The following is a 15,478-nucleotide window of genomic DNA, read 5'->3' on the forward strand; positions in this document are numbered from 1 at the left end:
CAGCCTCTTCTGCCAAGCTACAGAACAAAGTGACTGCTGGGAAACAGCAATGCAGCCGCGGAGTCCTAGCATCTGCCTCAGAAAGCTAAAGGACTTGGACTGACCGGTAGGTGGCGCCCTATACCACGCCCACCTAGAATGAAAGAGCTGCCTGTCTGGCCTTGTACCTCCTGAGGCAAAGCCCTGACTAACCCTAGGCCAGCTGCTCAGCTGGGAGAGGTCAGGCCACCTGTAAGCTACTCCTAAGCTTACTTCCCTACTTTAAGGACCCAGAACCGTGAGAGTTCTTTTGCCCACCAGTGGATACTTCTGCCTCCTGCCCACATCACTGAGCAGATAAAAGGGGTCCTTAGAGACCCATGTACACAGGCAACTACCTTTTGGTCCTGCTGGTTCCAGCAGAGAGAGACCCCATTGACCTCCATATGGCCAATGTGACCTGGACATAAGGAGAAAACTTCAGCAGGTAGAGGGGCACAAACCCCACACAGCTCCTAGATGCTGCCTCTAAGGCAGAGAATGCCTGGCAGGAACAGAAAGCCTGGTAGGGGCCTCCCTCCCTGGAAGATCAGGAACCACTGTAAGAAAAGGGCCCTACAGGAGCCTTGGGCAGTGGGGAACTAAGGTTGATGGCATCGTGATAATGACAGGGTGACAAGTAGCTCTCAACCTTCTGTGCTCTGGCCCCCTGAATGCAACCTGGGAAAACCAAGATTAAGCAGAGCTTTATGTGTGGGTCAGATTATCCCATCCCTCTCCTGGGATGAGACGTCATGAAACTAAAACACACAGCTGGCCTCTTCACTGAACACAGGGACGCCATTCACAAGTGCCAGCAGAAAACTCACTCTGATTCCAGTTTTCACTTGCCAATCAAAAAGAGGAAACTGAGTCTGCTCTGCTGGAGTTTTGCTCAAAAAGCTAGTAAGGCCATTTGGGCTGAAGGGACCCTGGGAAGGGTGATCAGTATTAGGGATACTGGTCTTAGAGATCAGGATTGGGTCCTTGGTCCCCCAGTGTTGAAGATTAAACACCCAAGATATGCCGAGGCAAGTGTAGAAAGCAAGTTTTATTCGAGAGAGGGACAGAGATGGGTTTCTCGAGAGAGAAGAGGGCCCAGGCTAGGTGCCTGCAGGACGGTGTGGTCTTGCTTTCTTCTGGACCTCCATACCCAGTTTTCCTTCTCTGAGGATACCTAAGGGCAGGAAGAAGCAGCACAGCAGGTGATTGCGTGTGTTGGGACATGGAATATGTGCTCTCTGGTTGAGTTAAGTGGGTTGAGTGGGACGAATGGGACAGTGCGATTCCATGGGAGGTTGGCCATTCCCTGTGGTATATTTATATAATGCACAGAACTTGAGTTTGTTAAGTTCATCCCACATTTCACCCCCCCATGTCCCACCCTCCTCCCTTCCCTCTCAGTCTCCTTCTACTCCACTGACCTACTCTGTGTCTTTAACATATTCAATCTCTTCTTTCCCTTATTTTGCTCCAATTTCCACATATGAGAGAAAATAATGACCTCTGATTTTCTGAATCTGGCTTATTTCATTTAGCAAGATGTTCTCCATTTCCATCCATTTACCAGCAAATGCCATAATTTCACTTTTTTTATGACTGACTAAAACTCTATTGTGTACATACACCACATTTCTTAATTCATCTATTGACAGGCATCTGGGCTGATTCCACAAGTTGGCTCTTATGAATTATATTGCTAAAAGCATTAATGTGCCTGTATCACTATAATGGGCTGATTTTAGCTCTTTTGAATAAATACCAAGGAGTGAGACATCTGGGTCCTGTGGTAGTTCATTCCTTGTTTTCTGAAACACCTCCACACGCCATTCAGAGTAGCCGTGCTAGTCTGCAGTACCATCACCAATGTACAATGTGCCTTTTCCCCCTCGTCCTCACCAGCATTTATTATGATGTGTGTTCTTGAGAGTTGCCATTCTGACTGGAGTGAGGTGAAATCTTTTTGTAGTTTTGATTTCCACTTCCCAGATTGCTAGAGGTGTTGAATATTTTGTCATACATTGGTTAACCTTTGGGTTCTTCTTTGAGAGATATCTGTTGAATTGTTTTTCCCATTTATTGATTGGGTTATTTATAAATTTTTTTTTTGGTGTTATGTTTTTTGAGTTCTTATGTATTCTGAATGTTAATTCCCGGTCAGAAAAGCAGCTGGCCAAGATCTTCTCTCAGTCTGTAGGCCCTCTCTTCCTGCTCTCAATCATCATTTGCTGTATAGAAGCTTTTGAATTTGATGCCATCCCACTTCTTGATTCCAGGTTCATTTCTTGAGCTTTGGGGGTCTTGATGAGGAAGTTGGTGCCTGCACCTACATGCTGGAGTGTTGATCCCATGTTTTCTTCTAGCAGTTGCAGAGTTTCTGGTCTGATTGCTAAGTCTTTGATCCACTTCGAGAAGACTTTTGTGCAGGTCAGAGAGGGATGTAGTTTAATTCTTCTACATATGGATGTTCAGTTTTCCCAGCACCAGTCATTAAAAAGACTCTTTTCTCCAATGTGTTTTTGGCACCTTTGTCAAGTATCCGATGGCTGTAAGTTTGTAGTTTTGTCTCTGAGTCTTCTATTATATTCCATTGGACTCAATGTCTGTTTTGATGCTAATACCATGCAGTTTTTGTTACCATAGAGAGCTGTAAATAATATTGTTCCATGTATTCTGTCCACAGAAGCTAATTCATGCACCCAGCTGATTGCAATGCCAGGTAACTATAGGAGGTCCACAAGGCTAGATTTAAAGAATCTGTTCTTATGTGTCTCACTGGAAAGGAAGCCCCAATTACTGTTTTCTTTTGAGTGACAAAAAGTAAGCACCCCATGATGCTGGACTGTCTAACCTGAGGAATTTAAAAACTCTCCTCCCATTTTTTTTTTAATTTTTAGTTGTAGATGGACACAATACCTTTATCTTATTTATTTATTTTTATGTGCTGCTGAGGATGGAACCCAGGGCCCCATGCATGAGAGACAAGGGCTCCACTGCTGAGCCCTAACCCAAAAACTCTGCTACTCTGTTTAATGGGAGTCTAGCAAAAGACTTGCAAGGGTTACAGCTGGATCTAGAAATCCTTTGAAATATGTGGATAACTTGCTCTTAGCCAGTCCTGACTACCAGCATTGCCTTTCAGACACTATTGCTGTATTAAACCACCTCTCCCCATGTGGATATAAGCTGTCCAATAAAGAGGTTCAGCTTTGTAAATAGCGAGTCCCCTATCTCAGACTTCAGGGCTGCCACCTGTAGATTTAATAAATGGCTCTCTCTCAAGGCTACAATGGATTGTGACTCCCGGCAGGGTACACCTGGAGCATAGCTTAAGTATCCCCTCCTTAAAAACTAGCTGTGTCCCCTGGCTGTTAGAATGACAGCCTATGGGACAGAAGTCACTGTATATTCTCCTTTGCTAATAAAAACTTCTTTTTCCTTTCTCTCCAAACCTTTTTCTTGTTATCGGATCAGCCTCAGGGATAAGGGCGAACACCTTCAGTATCACTTACCCAAGATGCACCTTCCTGATGTCATCCCTTCAGAGACCCTAGAAGAGTTAAAGGAAAGTAGCAAAAGTTGGAACTTTCATATAAATGAACCTGGAATCACCCAATTCAGTGGCTGGGCATGTTGGATCATGTTGGATCAGGCCACCCTCAGTCTCTCCCACTTGTTCTTTGAGAATCACCTGAACATAATTTCCTCAGGAGACTTTTATGGCCTGATCTCAGGTGCAAACACCTTTTTGGCCAAAAACCAAAAGCTTGCTGAATGACTCAGAGCTTCTTCCCTTGATTGCTCACTTACGTCAGGATGAAGGAATACCAGTTGGTCCTGCCCCACACTAGGGTTTTTCCAAATTTTCTAGCTCAATCACTGAAAAGCACAAGGTGGCCAACTACCTTCTAATCATACAGAAATGCTTTGGCTCCTTCTCACCTGGTTTCAAGTCTCTCCTTCCCAATATTTGCTGTTTCTATAGTTTGCAGGAGCAGTGTCTCTGGAAATGTCAACGCCATTATCAAGTCACTTTTTTTTTTTCATTAAGGACTCATCACAGTCATTACCATGGTACAGAAGATGACCTGGGGCCACAGAAACTCCACACAGAGGAATCTGGGTAAAGAATGTTGACGATCTCATCATCTTAATGCCCATGGTGTGAGGATCCAGAGAGCTCCTTTGTCTAAGTTTCAAGGACAAGTGTGGACATGTGCTTTTCATAGTAACACTGAAAGCTGTCTTGAAAATCAGAATCGGATCCCATTCCCCAGGATTGAAGACCGAACACCTGAGAAATGCTGAGGCAGAAGCAAAAACTTTTACCTAAAGGACAGAAGAGAGAGAAGGAGGCTCCTCTGCAGGGGAGGGGGTCCAGAACTGGTGCTGGAGGGAATGGGGGAGTCTTGCACCTTTATGGATTTTAGGTTTCCTTTCTCCTCAGGTCCCCTTCTCCTCTTATCTTACTGTGTGACCAAAGCCAGGAGAGGACCTACCCAGTGGTACCTCTCTCTATTTTCCTCATATGCTGAGGAAGGCAGGAAGGGAAAAGCCCAGGGGACATTCATGAACAGCTCCTTGCTGGGAGCAAGAGTTCCCTGGAGGCAGGTGACCTTGGCAACAGGTTGGTGGAAGGGGAAGTGCTCTGGAGGTATTAGCATTTTCTTTCCTTCTGAATCTGCCCCCATCTTCCTGACTGGGTCATCCAGTATCCACACTGACTGTCCTTTTGCTCCATCTCAGTATTATGTCAACAGCCATTGGCATGTGGGGCACCACTCAGGGGTGCAGTCCAGACAGAGAGAGGGTCAGGGCAGAGGAAAGTGCCAGTGACAGAAGGACCTGGACAAGTTCAAATGGTCCCAAAGCCTGGCGGTGGTGATCATCCTATGAGGAGAGGACTAAGGCTGGGCCTGGCTTTCCCTTCTGCCCTGTGTGGGGTCAGGTTGCTGGTGTACATTCACCCCTTCTTCTCTCCAGCCTGCCAGGCAGTTCTTCTCATCCAAGCTTCATTCCCAGCTTCCTGAGCACGGGTGGCGTGGAAGTGGGACTGGAGTCTGGGTGTGTGTGGCTGCTTCCTCTTGTCCCAGAATCTGCGAAGGCTAACAGCACAAAGATTGCTAATAAGCCAGTCTATTAGTTTATCACCAAACATTAAAAACTGTGGGTTGGATTAGATAAAATACAAAGGAAAAATAATATCTTTAAAATACTACCATCACCTCCCCCTCAAACACACTTTTCAGTATGCTACTGAGAGCTGGGAAGTTAGGGTGTACTCGTTTTATTCACTTGGAAGTGTTTTGGGACGACTGGTTTTTAATTCTTTAAGTGCTTGGTAGAACTCACTGGGGAAGCCAACTCGTCCTAGGATTTTCTTTTCTGGGTGGTTTTTGATTACAGATGCAGTCTCTTTGCTAGTTGTAGATATGTTTAGGTTTTTCTGTGTTGCCTTGAGAGAGATTTGGGGGTTTGTGTGTGTATAGAAAACATTCCATTTTTTCTAGGTTATTATTTGTTGATGTAGAATTATTGGTTATATATATATATAAAATTTTGGTACCAGGAATGGAACCCAGGAGTACTTAACCACTGAGGCACATCCCCAGCCCTTTTTATTTTTTATTTTGAGATAGGATCATGCTAAGTTGCTGAGATTGGACTCAAACTTGTGATCCTCCTGCCCCCCTTACCTGTATATTATAAATAAGGAGAGTTGGGCGACTCCATGTGGCTGTCCTAAGAGGCCAGAGCTGGTGTGGCCAGACCTGTCACACCCCCTCTCACATGAAAAGAGTTTTGGCTCTTGTGTGTTCATTGAGTAGATAAGTTTTTTGGGTAGAGATTCAAAAAACCGCCAACATCCTCCTCTGGCAGTTAACCCTTTTCTCCTCCACGCAGGACATGGCAGAGAGGCCCCCCACGGTTCTCTGCTAGGATGTAAAACAGAAATTGTCCTCTAGCTTCTGAAATATGTGCATAGTACAGACCTATGGTTCGGACCTATTTCACCAGAATAAAAGTTTTCTTTTAGGTTGCTGTGGCTAAGTTCTGTGGTGGGTGCTATGCTAAGAATTCCTCCACCAAAAATATTTAGCCTTCGTACTTTGAAGGTTTTTCATATACACCTTATGCCTTGCTACCTTTTTCAATTATTTTAGTTCACTCAGCTTTCAGTTCATTCTCCTAGATGCTCTGGAGGCCCACTCTCTTCTTTCTGAAAATAATAATAGTTTGAGTCTTTTTCCTTTTTAATATTTATGCCTCTCAGTTCTTTGCTTGCTTTTGTGTTCCCTTTCCATTGGTTAGATCTAGACCACCTATTTTAAAAGCTTCTTTCCAAATTTGATTTGCAATTACACATTGATGGAAATAAAGAGAAGTACTGAAGTAATTAAACAGCAACTGTGGAACTGGGAAGAAGGAAGCAGTGGATTAAAAGAAGCTTTCAAAACTAATTATTGGGCTGGGGATATAGCTCAGTTGGTAGAGTGCTTGCCTCCCATGCACAAGGCCCTGGTTCAATTCCCAGCACCACAAAAAACAAACAAAAAAACAAAAACAAAAACACCACTAATTATTTAACTTAGCCAAAGTGCCTGCAGTGTGCTCTGTGGGACTGAGCTACGGCTGGACTGAGAAGACAGCCCATGTGGGAGGGAGATTCCTTAAGTATATGGAGACTGAGGAAATACACAATGTGTGGAGAACCGTGAAAGCCAGGTGTCTCATAAAGCAGAGAGTTACAAACACAGAAAGGGGAACACTGGAATAAATCCCATGGTACTGGATCAGAGTAGTGGGTACAGTGTGAATCTGCAGGCTTTAATATACATAGATAAACTGAGTTAGAAATTAATATATATGTATACAATGTGTATGCAAATATCTATGTACAAACATGCATGCACACATTGCCCAAGGCTGTCCTGAAAGGCTCAATATATAGATATTGCAGTTTCATTATCCATTCATCAATTGAAGGGCATCTAGGTTGGCTCCATAATCTTGCCATTGTGAATTGAGCAGCTATGAATATTGATGTGGCTGTATCACTGTAGTACGCTGATTTTAAGTCCTTTGGGTATAGGCCAAGGAGTGGGATAGCTGGGTCAAATGGTGGGTCCATTACCAAGTTTTCTGAGGAATCTCCATACTGCTTTCCAGAGTGGCTGCACTAATTTGCAGCCCCACCAGCAATGTATGAGTGTGCCTTTTCCCCAAATCCTCGCCAACACCTATTGTTGCTAGTATTCTTGAAAATCACCATTTTAATTGGGGTGAGATGGAATCTTAGTGTAGTTTTGATTTGCATTTCTCTTATTACTAAAGATGTTGAACATTTTTTCATATGTCTGTTGATTGCTTGTAGATCTTCTTCTGTGAAGTGTCTGTTCATATCCTTAGCCCATTTGTTGATTGGGTTATTTGCATTCTTGTTGTAGAGTTTTTTGAGTTCTTTATATATTCTGGAAATTAGTGCTCTATCTGAAGTATGAGTGGCAAAGATTTTCTCCCACTCTGTAGGCTCTCTCCTCACATTGCTGATAGTTTCCTTTGCTGAGAGAAAGCTATTTAGTTTGAATCTTCAGTCTGAAGACATCAAAGAACTCACACTGGAGAGAAACCCTATAAATGTAAGGAGTGTGGGAAAATTTTTAGTTCACTCTCAGGCCTTCAAGGACACATGATAAGGCACACTGGAGGTGGACCTTATAAATGTAAGGAATGTGGAAAAGCCTTTAACTCTCCCAGTGCACTTAGAAAACATGAAAGAACTCACACTGGAGAGAAACCTTATCCATGTAAACATTGTGGCAAGGCCTTCATTTGTTCAGCTTCAGTTTGAAAACATGAAAGGAGTCACACAGGAGAGAAACCCTATGAATGTAAGCAGTATGGGAAAGCCTACATATCTCTTTCAGGGCTTCAAGGACACATGATAAGGCACACTGGAGTTGGACCTTATAAATGTAAATTTTGTGGGAAAGCCTTTGGCTTTCCCAGTGCAGTTCTAAGGCATGAAAGTGCGCATGATGTGTAGAATCCTGTGACTACAGAGTATCGGAAAGCCTTCATTTCTTCTTCAGGTATTTGAGGACAAATAATCACACACACTGTAGACTGATAGTATAAATGTAAGGTGTCCAAGAAAACCTTTTACTGTCCTAGTTCATTTCAAATACAGAAAAGAATTTGCATTGGAGAGAAACCCTGTGAATGCAATGAATGTGGACTGGCCTTAGACCATCAAAAGCTTTTTTGGAATGCATGAAGGGGCTCATGCTGGAGAAAACCTCTATGAATAAAAAGCAAAGTGAAACCTTCAGTTTTCTAGTTCCTTTAGAAACATGGCAAAAAGCCCTAGGAAGGTAAAAAATGTGATAAAGTCCTTAGTTTCACTTTCTGATACGGGTAAGAGCTCATACTAGAGAGCAACCTTATGAATGTAATAAATGTGGGAAAGCATTCTTATTTCTCACTGTCACATTTATAGAAGAGAGAAACCATGTGGGAAAACTTTTATTCATCACATAAAACTTGAGCATACAAGAGAATGCATAATGGTGAGATACCTTATGAATGTCAGGGTATTAGAATCCCTCCATCCTTCCAGTTCAGTTCAAAGGCATATGTAAATGTTGTAGAAAAGCCTCCAGTGATCCCACATTCTGACCAAAATATGTAAGAATACAGAGTGAATTCAAACTGAACAGAGGTAGTATTTTCAATATGAATCCAAAGGTTATCTGGTTCTTTGAAAACAAAATTTTTCCCTTTTAGGTTCTTTACATTGAGATAATAGTGTATTGAAAGAGAATATTTAAAAGTAATATTAAATATTTGAAAAATATATGCAGTGAATTGAAATCCTAATTTTTAAAACCGCAGAAAAGTTTTCAATTTAGCAAATATTTTGAGTCCTGTGAAAAGTCACACTGTAGGGAAATTCTATAAATATAACATGGAAAGCTCTAGTGAAAGTTAGTTGTATGTGTAATGCTGAAGAAAATTCCCAGCACAGAAGAAATAATATAAAAATGGTAAAGGCATTTATCATTTTATCACTTTCCCACGTTTATCATTAAAGTGAATCTGTAGACCATGGACTTTTCCTTTGGCAAATTAGCACTGGGGTGAGAGCGTTCTGTAAGTACCCAGTAAACAATGAATTTAATAGTAGTGTTTTTATTTTTAAGTCAGCTAATAAATGTTTTCTTTTTCCATTTGAAAAAAAAAAAAACTCCACTGTGTGAACACACCACATTTTTTAAAAGTTTGTTCTTTTTACATATACACAGATAGTAAGACGTATTTTGATGTATCTTCCATACTGGAGTGTGAGTTCCCATTCTTTGGTGGCATTTCACCGGTGGTGTATTCATATACGAACACTGGAAATGTATGCCCGATTCTTTCCACTGTCTCTTCTATTCCCATCAATGCTCCCTTCTTCCTTTCATTCCCCTTCGTCCGGTCTAATGAACTTCTATTCTCTCCCCTTCCTTTGTTGTGCATTACCATCCACATATCAGAGAGAGCATTTAGCCTTTGGTTTTTTGGGGACTGGCTTATTTCACTTAGCATGATAGTCTCCAATTCCATCCATTTACCAGCAAATGCCATGATTTCATTCCTTGTTATGGCTGAGTAATATTCCATTGTGTATATAGACCACATTTTCTTCATCCATTCATCTGTTGAAGGGCACCTAGGCTAGTTCCAGAACTCAGTTATTGTGAATTAAGCTGCTATAAATATGATGTGGCTACATCACTGTAGTATGCTGATTTTAAGTCTTTGGGTGTATACCCAAAGGAGTGGGATAACTTAGAACCACATTTTCTTTATTCAGTCACAATAGCCAAGTTTTGGAACCAACCTAGTTGTCCCTTTAGTGTTCCTTACATGGCAGATCTACTAAGAACAAATATTCTCAGGTTTTGTATATCTGAAAACATAATTTCAAGTTTATTTTTTATTTTTTATTTGTTCTCATTAGTTATACATCACAGTAAAATACATTTATGTATTTTGATTAATCATGCATAAAGGGAGTAAAATTTCTCACTTTTCTTACTGTACATGTTGTAGGATCACATCAGTCATGCAGTCATATATGTACATGAGGTAATAATGTCTGTCTCACTCTGCTATCCCTCCTACCCCCATGCCCCTTCCCCTTCCTTCACTCCCCTCTATCTAATATAAAGTAATTCTATTCTTCCCTAGTGCCCCCCCTTATTGTGAGTTAGCATCTACATATCAGAGAAAACATTAAGTCTTCAGTTTTTTGGGATTGGCTTATGTTGGGTAGCATATTCTCCACCTCCATCCATTTACCAACAAATGCCGTAATTTCTTTCTTCTTTAAAGCTGAGTCATATTCCATTGTATAATATTTATAGCAGCTCAACTTCATTTTCAATGATTTTTTTCATTCAGAACTTCATGCCATGTCACTGACGGCTGGCTTCTGTGATTTCTAAGGAATAACTGGATGCTGATGGGTGGTTGGGAGGAACTGGCACTCTGCCATCCTCTGCTCTATTAGGCAGCATATGGACAGGATATTAGAAGGCGGGGGGAACCAGGGTATTTTTTTCTCCCCTGTCTATTTGCTGTGTCTGGGGAAGGAATGTGGTTAGTGCCTTAGCCCAGTGAACTTAGAGTAAGTGTGGAGTCAGCATTCCCGTGATCATATGAATGCCAGGGGCTTTGGTGAAAACCTCCATGGGAGTGTGCTGTACATGTACTGAACTCCTCCAGACTTGGTGGGATATTTCTGGATCTGCAGAACTACAGAAACATGGTTAATAGCATCTGCAGAACTACAGAAACATGGTTAATAGCATCTGCAGAGTTTAAGTTTCTTAAAATTGCAAAATTGATATGGAGATTTAAAATTAGTAAAATGTTCATTAAAGCTCAACTAGAAAAATGGTTTCTCTGGTATTACCTTTATGTTACAGATGAGTGATGGTGTAGATTGCTCTACCCACTCGTCCAGTATGGGTGAGGGAAAGGGTTTCTGTCAGAGGGAATGAGTGAGCTGTAAATTAATCATCAAGAAACTTATTTAATAGGAAAAACCACAGGAGATAATTTTCTTCTGAGTTAGGGAGCGTGATGGATTAAAACATGCTAAGACCTGCTTTGTTTATTTATAGGAGTACAGATCAAAGGGGACCTGTGGGAGCTTCTTCTGTGGGAAACAGGATGGGGTGGAGTTAAGGAAGCTATTTTGCTCTAGTGGGTCACGTAACACATCCACATCATGTGACACGTTGAGCCACTCTGCACAGAAGCCACATACTTCAGGTCATCTGAAACAATCTCTCATGACTGCCAGTTCCTCAAAGCCAGATTTCCACGACTGATGGGGTTCCACCAAGCCTGATTTTGCTAGCCATACACAGCTCCCAGCAGATTGTCATTTTCTTTAGAAGCCTACTGGCCACTGCAAGCCAGTAAGGTGAAAAGTAGAATTACAGAAGCTTTTTTTTTTTTTTTTTTTTTTGGCTTAAATTTTTTTTATTTTTTATTTTTTAATTTATTTGTATCATAAACAAATGGGATACATCTTGTGTCTCTGTACATGAAGTAGAGGAATACCATTTGTGTAATCATACATTTACCTAGGGTGATAGTTTTTGATGAATTATAGGATCTTGGTGACACACTCTTAATAAAGCAGAGGCCAAGAAACTCAGTAGCACCTAAAGTTACTTTAGAGAACAGACAGGCTTGTCAGAATATTCCTCGGGAGAATTTGGTATGGGCAAGCAAGTAAAATTGACTGTTAATATGAATAGATATTGAGAAGAATAAGGAGCTTTATATGACATATCTATCACTGGCTGGTGTATTGATTAGCACTGTGACTAGATGAGGAACACACAGATGTAAAGGCAGCAGTGTGACATAACAGCACAGAAGTCCTGAGTCATTTGTTGGGAAATATTCAATAGCTTTGTAGATGAAGGAATTAGATGACTTTATGAACTTGTGGCAAAAAGGCTCTTCTATGGGAGATGTAATTATGGAGAAGGTAGCTTCTTTCTGCAATGGGTATTGGTATAGTGTTGGAAAGGGCTTATCTGGATTTAGTTGAACTTAAGCCCAAAGTAAACTCTTGTTAACATGTTGGGAACAAAGTAATAAAGACAGAGGGAAGAATTTCTTACTGAATTTCTTGCTTGTCAGAAGTCATTGCAATACCAAGTTTACAATAGCATACCTCAGTGAGGGCTACTCAAAGAAAATATTCTTGTTCAGAAGGAATTTATCTGGTGTGCAATAAATGGTATAACCCCTGATATGACAGTGCCTGCTGGCACTTGGTTCCTTTGCCTCTATAGGATGTCTTGAAAACTAATATTGCAATGCCTCCAACTTTGTTCTCTTTTGCTTAAGATTGCTTTATATCCAGGGTCTTTTCTGGTTCCATAAGAAATTTTTTTGGTACCAGCGATTGAACCCAGTGGGGTGTAACCACTGAACTACATCCCCACTCCTTTATATTTTGAGACAGGGTCTCACTATGTTGCTTAGGGCCTTGCTAAGTTGCTGAGGCTGGCTTTGAAGTTGTGATCCTCCTGCCTCAGCCTCCGGAGCTGCTGGGATTACAGGCATGCACCACCATGCCTGACTGGTTCCATAAGTATTTTAGGACTTTTTCTACTTCTATGAACAATGTCATTGGTGTTTTGATGGGGATTTAATCAGATCTATAAATGTCTTTAGGTAGTATGCACATTTTAGTAATATTAATTCTTCTAATCCATAAGCATGGGAGGTCTTTACATTTGTTTGTGTGTCCTCTTCAATTTTTTTCTTCAGTGTTTGGCAATTTCCATTCTACCTGACTTTCACTTCCTTGGTTACATCTATTCCATGGTATTTTGTTGTTTCCATTTTTTTCCACTATGGAGTTGCTTCCATGACTTTTTCCTTGGTGAATTCATTGCTGGTATTTAAAGGACTACTGATTTTGGTGTCTTGATTTTGCATCCCTCTACTGCATTAAATTTGCTAATCAGTTATAAGGGTCTTCTGGTGGAGTCAGAATCATATCATCTGCAAGCAGGTGATTTAACTTTCTCTTTCCTGTTTGTGTGACTTTTATTTATTTCTCTTGCCTAATTTCTCTGGTTAAAATGTCTAGTACTTTACAGAATAAGAGCAGTGAGAGTGGACATCCCATCTTCCTCCTTATCGTAGAGGAAAATTATCAGGTTTTCCTCACACAGCATGACGTGAGCTGTGGGTTTGTCACATGTCCCTTTATTTGTTGAGGCATGATCCTCCTATGCCTAATATGCTAGGGTTTTAATCATGAAGGGATGCTCAATTTTGCTAAATGCTGTTTTGCATTTATTGATATGATCATATGATTGTGTGTGTGTGTGTGTGTGTGTGTGTGTGTGTGTGTGCGTGTTACTGAGGATTGAACCCAGGGCCTCACCCATGTTAGATTAGCACTCTATCAACTGAGTTACACTCCCAGATTAAATCATAGGATTTTGATCCTCATTCTATTTACATGATGTGTTATATTTATTGATTTACATATATTGAACCATCCTTGCATCCCTGGAATGAAACCAACTTGACCGTAGTGTATGATCTTACTGATGTGCTGTTGAACTGAATTTGCTAGGATTTTGTTGAGGGTTTTGCATCCATTTCCATCAGGGATGTTGTCTATAGTTTCCTTTGTTGCGTACTTTTCAGTATTTTTGTTATCAGGGTAATGCTAGCCTCACAGATTGAATTTGGATGGGTTACCTTCCTTTCAATTCTTTGGAACATCTAGAGAATACTTGGTGTTAATGCTTCTTTAAAGTTTTGGTAAAATTCTGAACTGGGGATGTAACTCAGAGGTAGTACACTTGCCTGGTATGTGCAAGATTCTGGGTTCAATCCCTAGTACCTCTAAAAAGTATGAGTCCCTTTGTTAAAGGTTTAGTATAATAAAGTCATCTGGTCTTTGGTTCTTTGGCTCTTTTGGTTGTTGGGCTATATATACATGTATCTATGATTCGATTTCATTACTTGTTATAGTCTATTAAAGGTTTTTTTGTTTTGGTTTGGTTTGGTTTTGGTTTGGTTTGGTTTGGTTTGGTTTTGGTTTGGTTTGGTTTTTTGTCCTCATGGTTCAATTTAGGCTTGCCATATGTGTCTAAAAACTTATCCCCTTTATTTTTGTTTTCTAATTTATTAGCACATAGTTTCTTACACTGATCTCATGAGGAAAGTCATTAGCAGAGAGAAAAAATAGCGGCTATTTGTAATTTGGCAGAATCTAACCTAAGAAACCTTTTCGACCACCTTGCAGGTAACTTTGACAACATCCCAATATAACATTTTGTTCAAAATTATATTAGTGGTCCTTTTTTTAAAAATACTACACTCCCTTTATTTAGCCTAGTTATGGGATACTAAATGATAACATTGATGCATATTGCCAATAAGACAATATCTGTGCTATTAGCTATACTGCATGCTGTATATTAGTAACTCCCTCTGGGGAAATTGAAGCCCAACTATGAAACATCATATAAAAAGGTCAGCAATTACAAGCCACATTCAGTTCCTCTTGGGTATTTGATTTATTCAGATGGTTACCTTCAAGCCTAAGTCATAAATCAAAATGATTATGTATACTGGCATTATGATATTTCTATTAATATTACTTTGCATAATCCCGGTGATTCAAGAGGCTGAGGCAAGAGAATCACAAATTCAAGGCCAGCCTGGGCAATTTAGTGAGGCTCTGTCTCTAAATAAAATTAGAAAAGGGGACTGGAGATGTAGCCTAGTGGTAGAATTTCCCTGGGTTCAAACTTCAGTATCACAGAAAATGCTAATAATAAAAATATCACTTTATATTATTTCCTTTTAAAATGAAGCACCTGTTTTCTGTCAGATCTCTGCAGAAATACAACTCTGCACAAGTATGGTTTGCCTCACACTTTGAGATGACAGCCAATAACTATGCAACAGAGAAGATTGAGCTTAGCAATGAAATCCACAGAACCAGACCTACAGTTCTCATTTTGGTCTCCTTGTTGCTCAAATGTGAGTAAAAGGATCCTGACCTTGACTTCCAGCCATTAACTTCTCCCCAGTCCCACATGGAATGTGACCAACCAAGTATGACAGGTCTAACCAAGCAACAGGGACAGGGACAGTCTAGCTAATGTTAGGTAGTAGGTGGACATGAGCCATGTGAACTTGGAGTTTAAAAGGTTAATTCTGTGGACTGAACCTAAATACTCTCAGGATGTCTTTCTTTGAAGCAGTTCACACACTTTTCATCCCAGTCATGGTTTAGAAAGTAACAATATCTTAACCCTCTGTCAGAATGTAGCTAGCAAAGATTTTCTCCATTCTGTGGTTTCTCTCTTCACATTCTTAATTGCATCCTTTGCTGTGCAAATCTTTTAAATTT

General features: G+C 40.6%; 1 protein-coding gene across 7 annotated transcripts in view; it reads left to right on the forward strand.

Annotated features, from left to right (window-relative positions):
- LOC306647871 (insulin growth factor-like family member 3) overlaps positions 1 to 15,478 on the forward strand; it is a 465,794-nt gene that overhangs the window by 411,146 nt on the left and 39,170 nt on the right. For 2 of the 7 annotated variants that reach the window (XM_079117441.1, XM_079117439.1), the window contains 2 exons: positions 4,070 to 4,141; positions 4,466 to 4,645. The exons of 2 other annotated variants lie outside the window; for them this stretch is intronic. In XM_079117441.1, the coding sequence (XP_078973567.1) occupies positions 4,090 to 4,141; positions 4,466 to 4,645 (232 nt within the window). In that variant the 5' untranslated portion in view covers positions 4,070 to 4,089. Of the gene's footprint in view, positions 1 to 2,701; positions 2,738 to 4,069; positions 4,142 to 4,465; positions 4,646 to 15,478 lie in introns of all 7 variants that reach the window. 3 more of the 7 variants (XM_079117444.1, XM_079117442.1, XM_079117440.1) reach the window with 2 other exon arrangements.

The sequence above is a fragment of the Sciurus vulgaris genome (assembly GCF_902686455.1).
Source record: "Sciurus vulgaris genome assembly, chromosome: 17".
NCBI classification, from domain to species: Eukaryota; Metazoa; Chordata; class Mammalia; order Rodentia; family Sciuridae; genus Sciurus; species Sciurus vulgaris.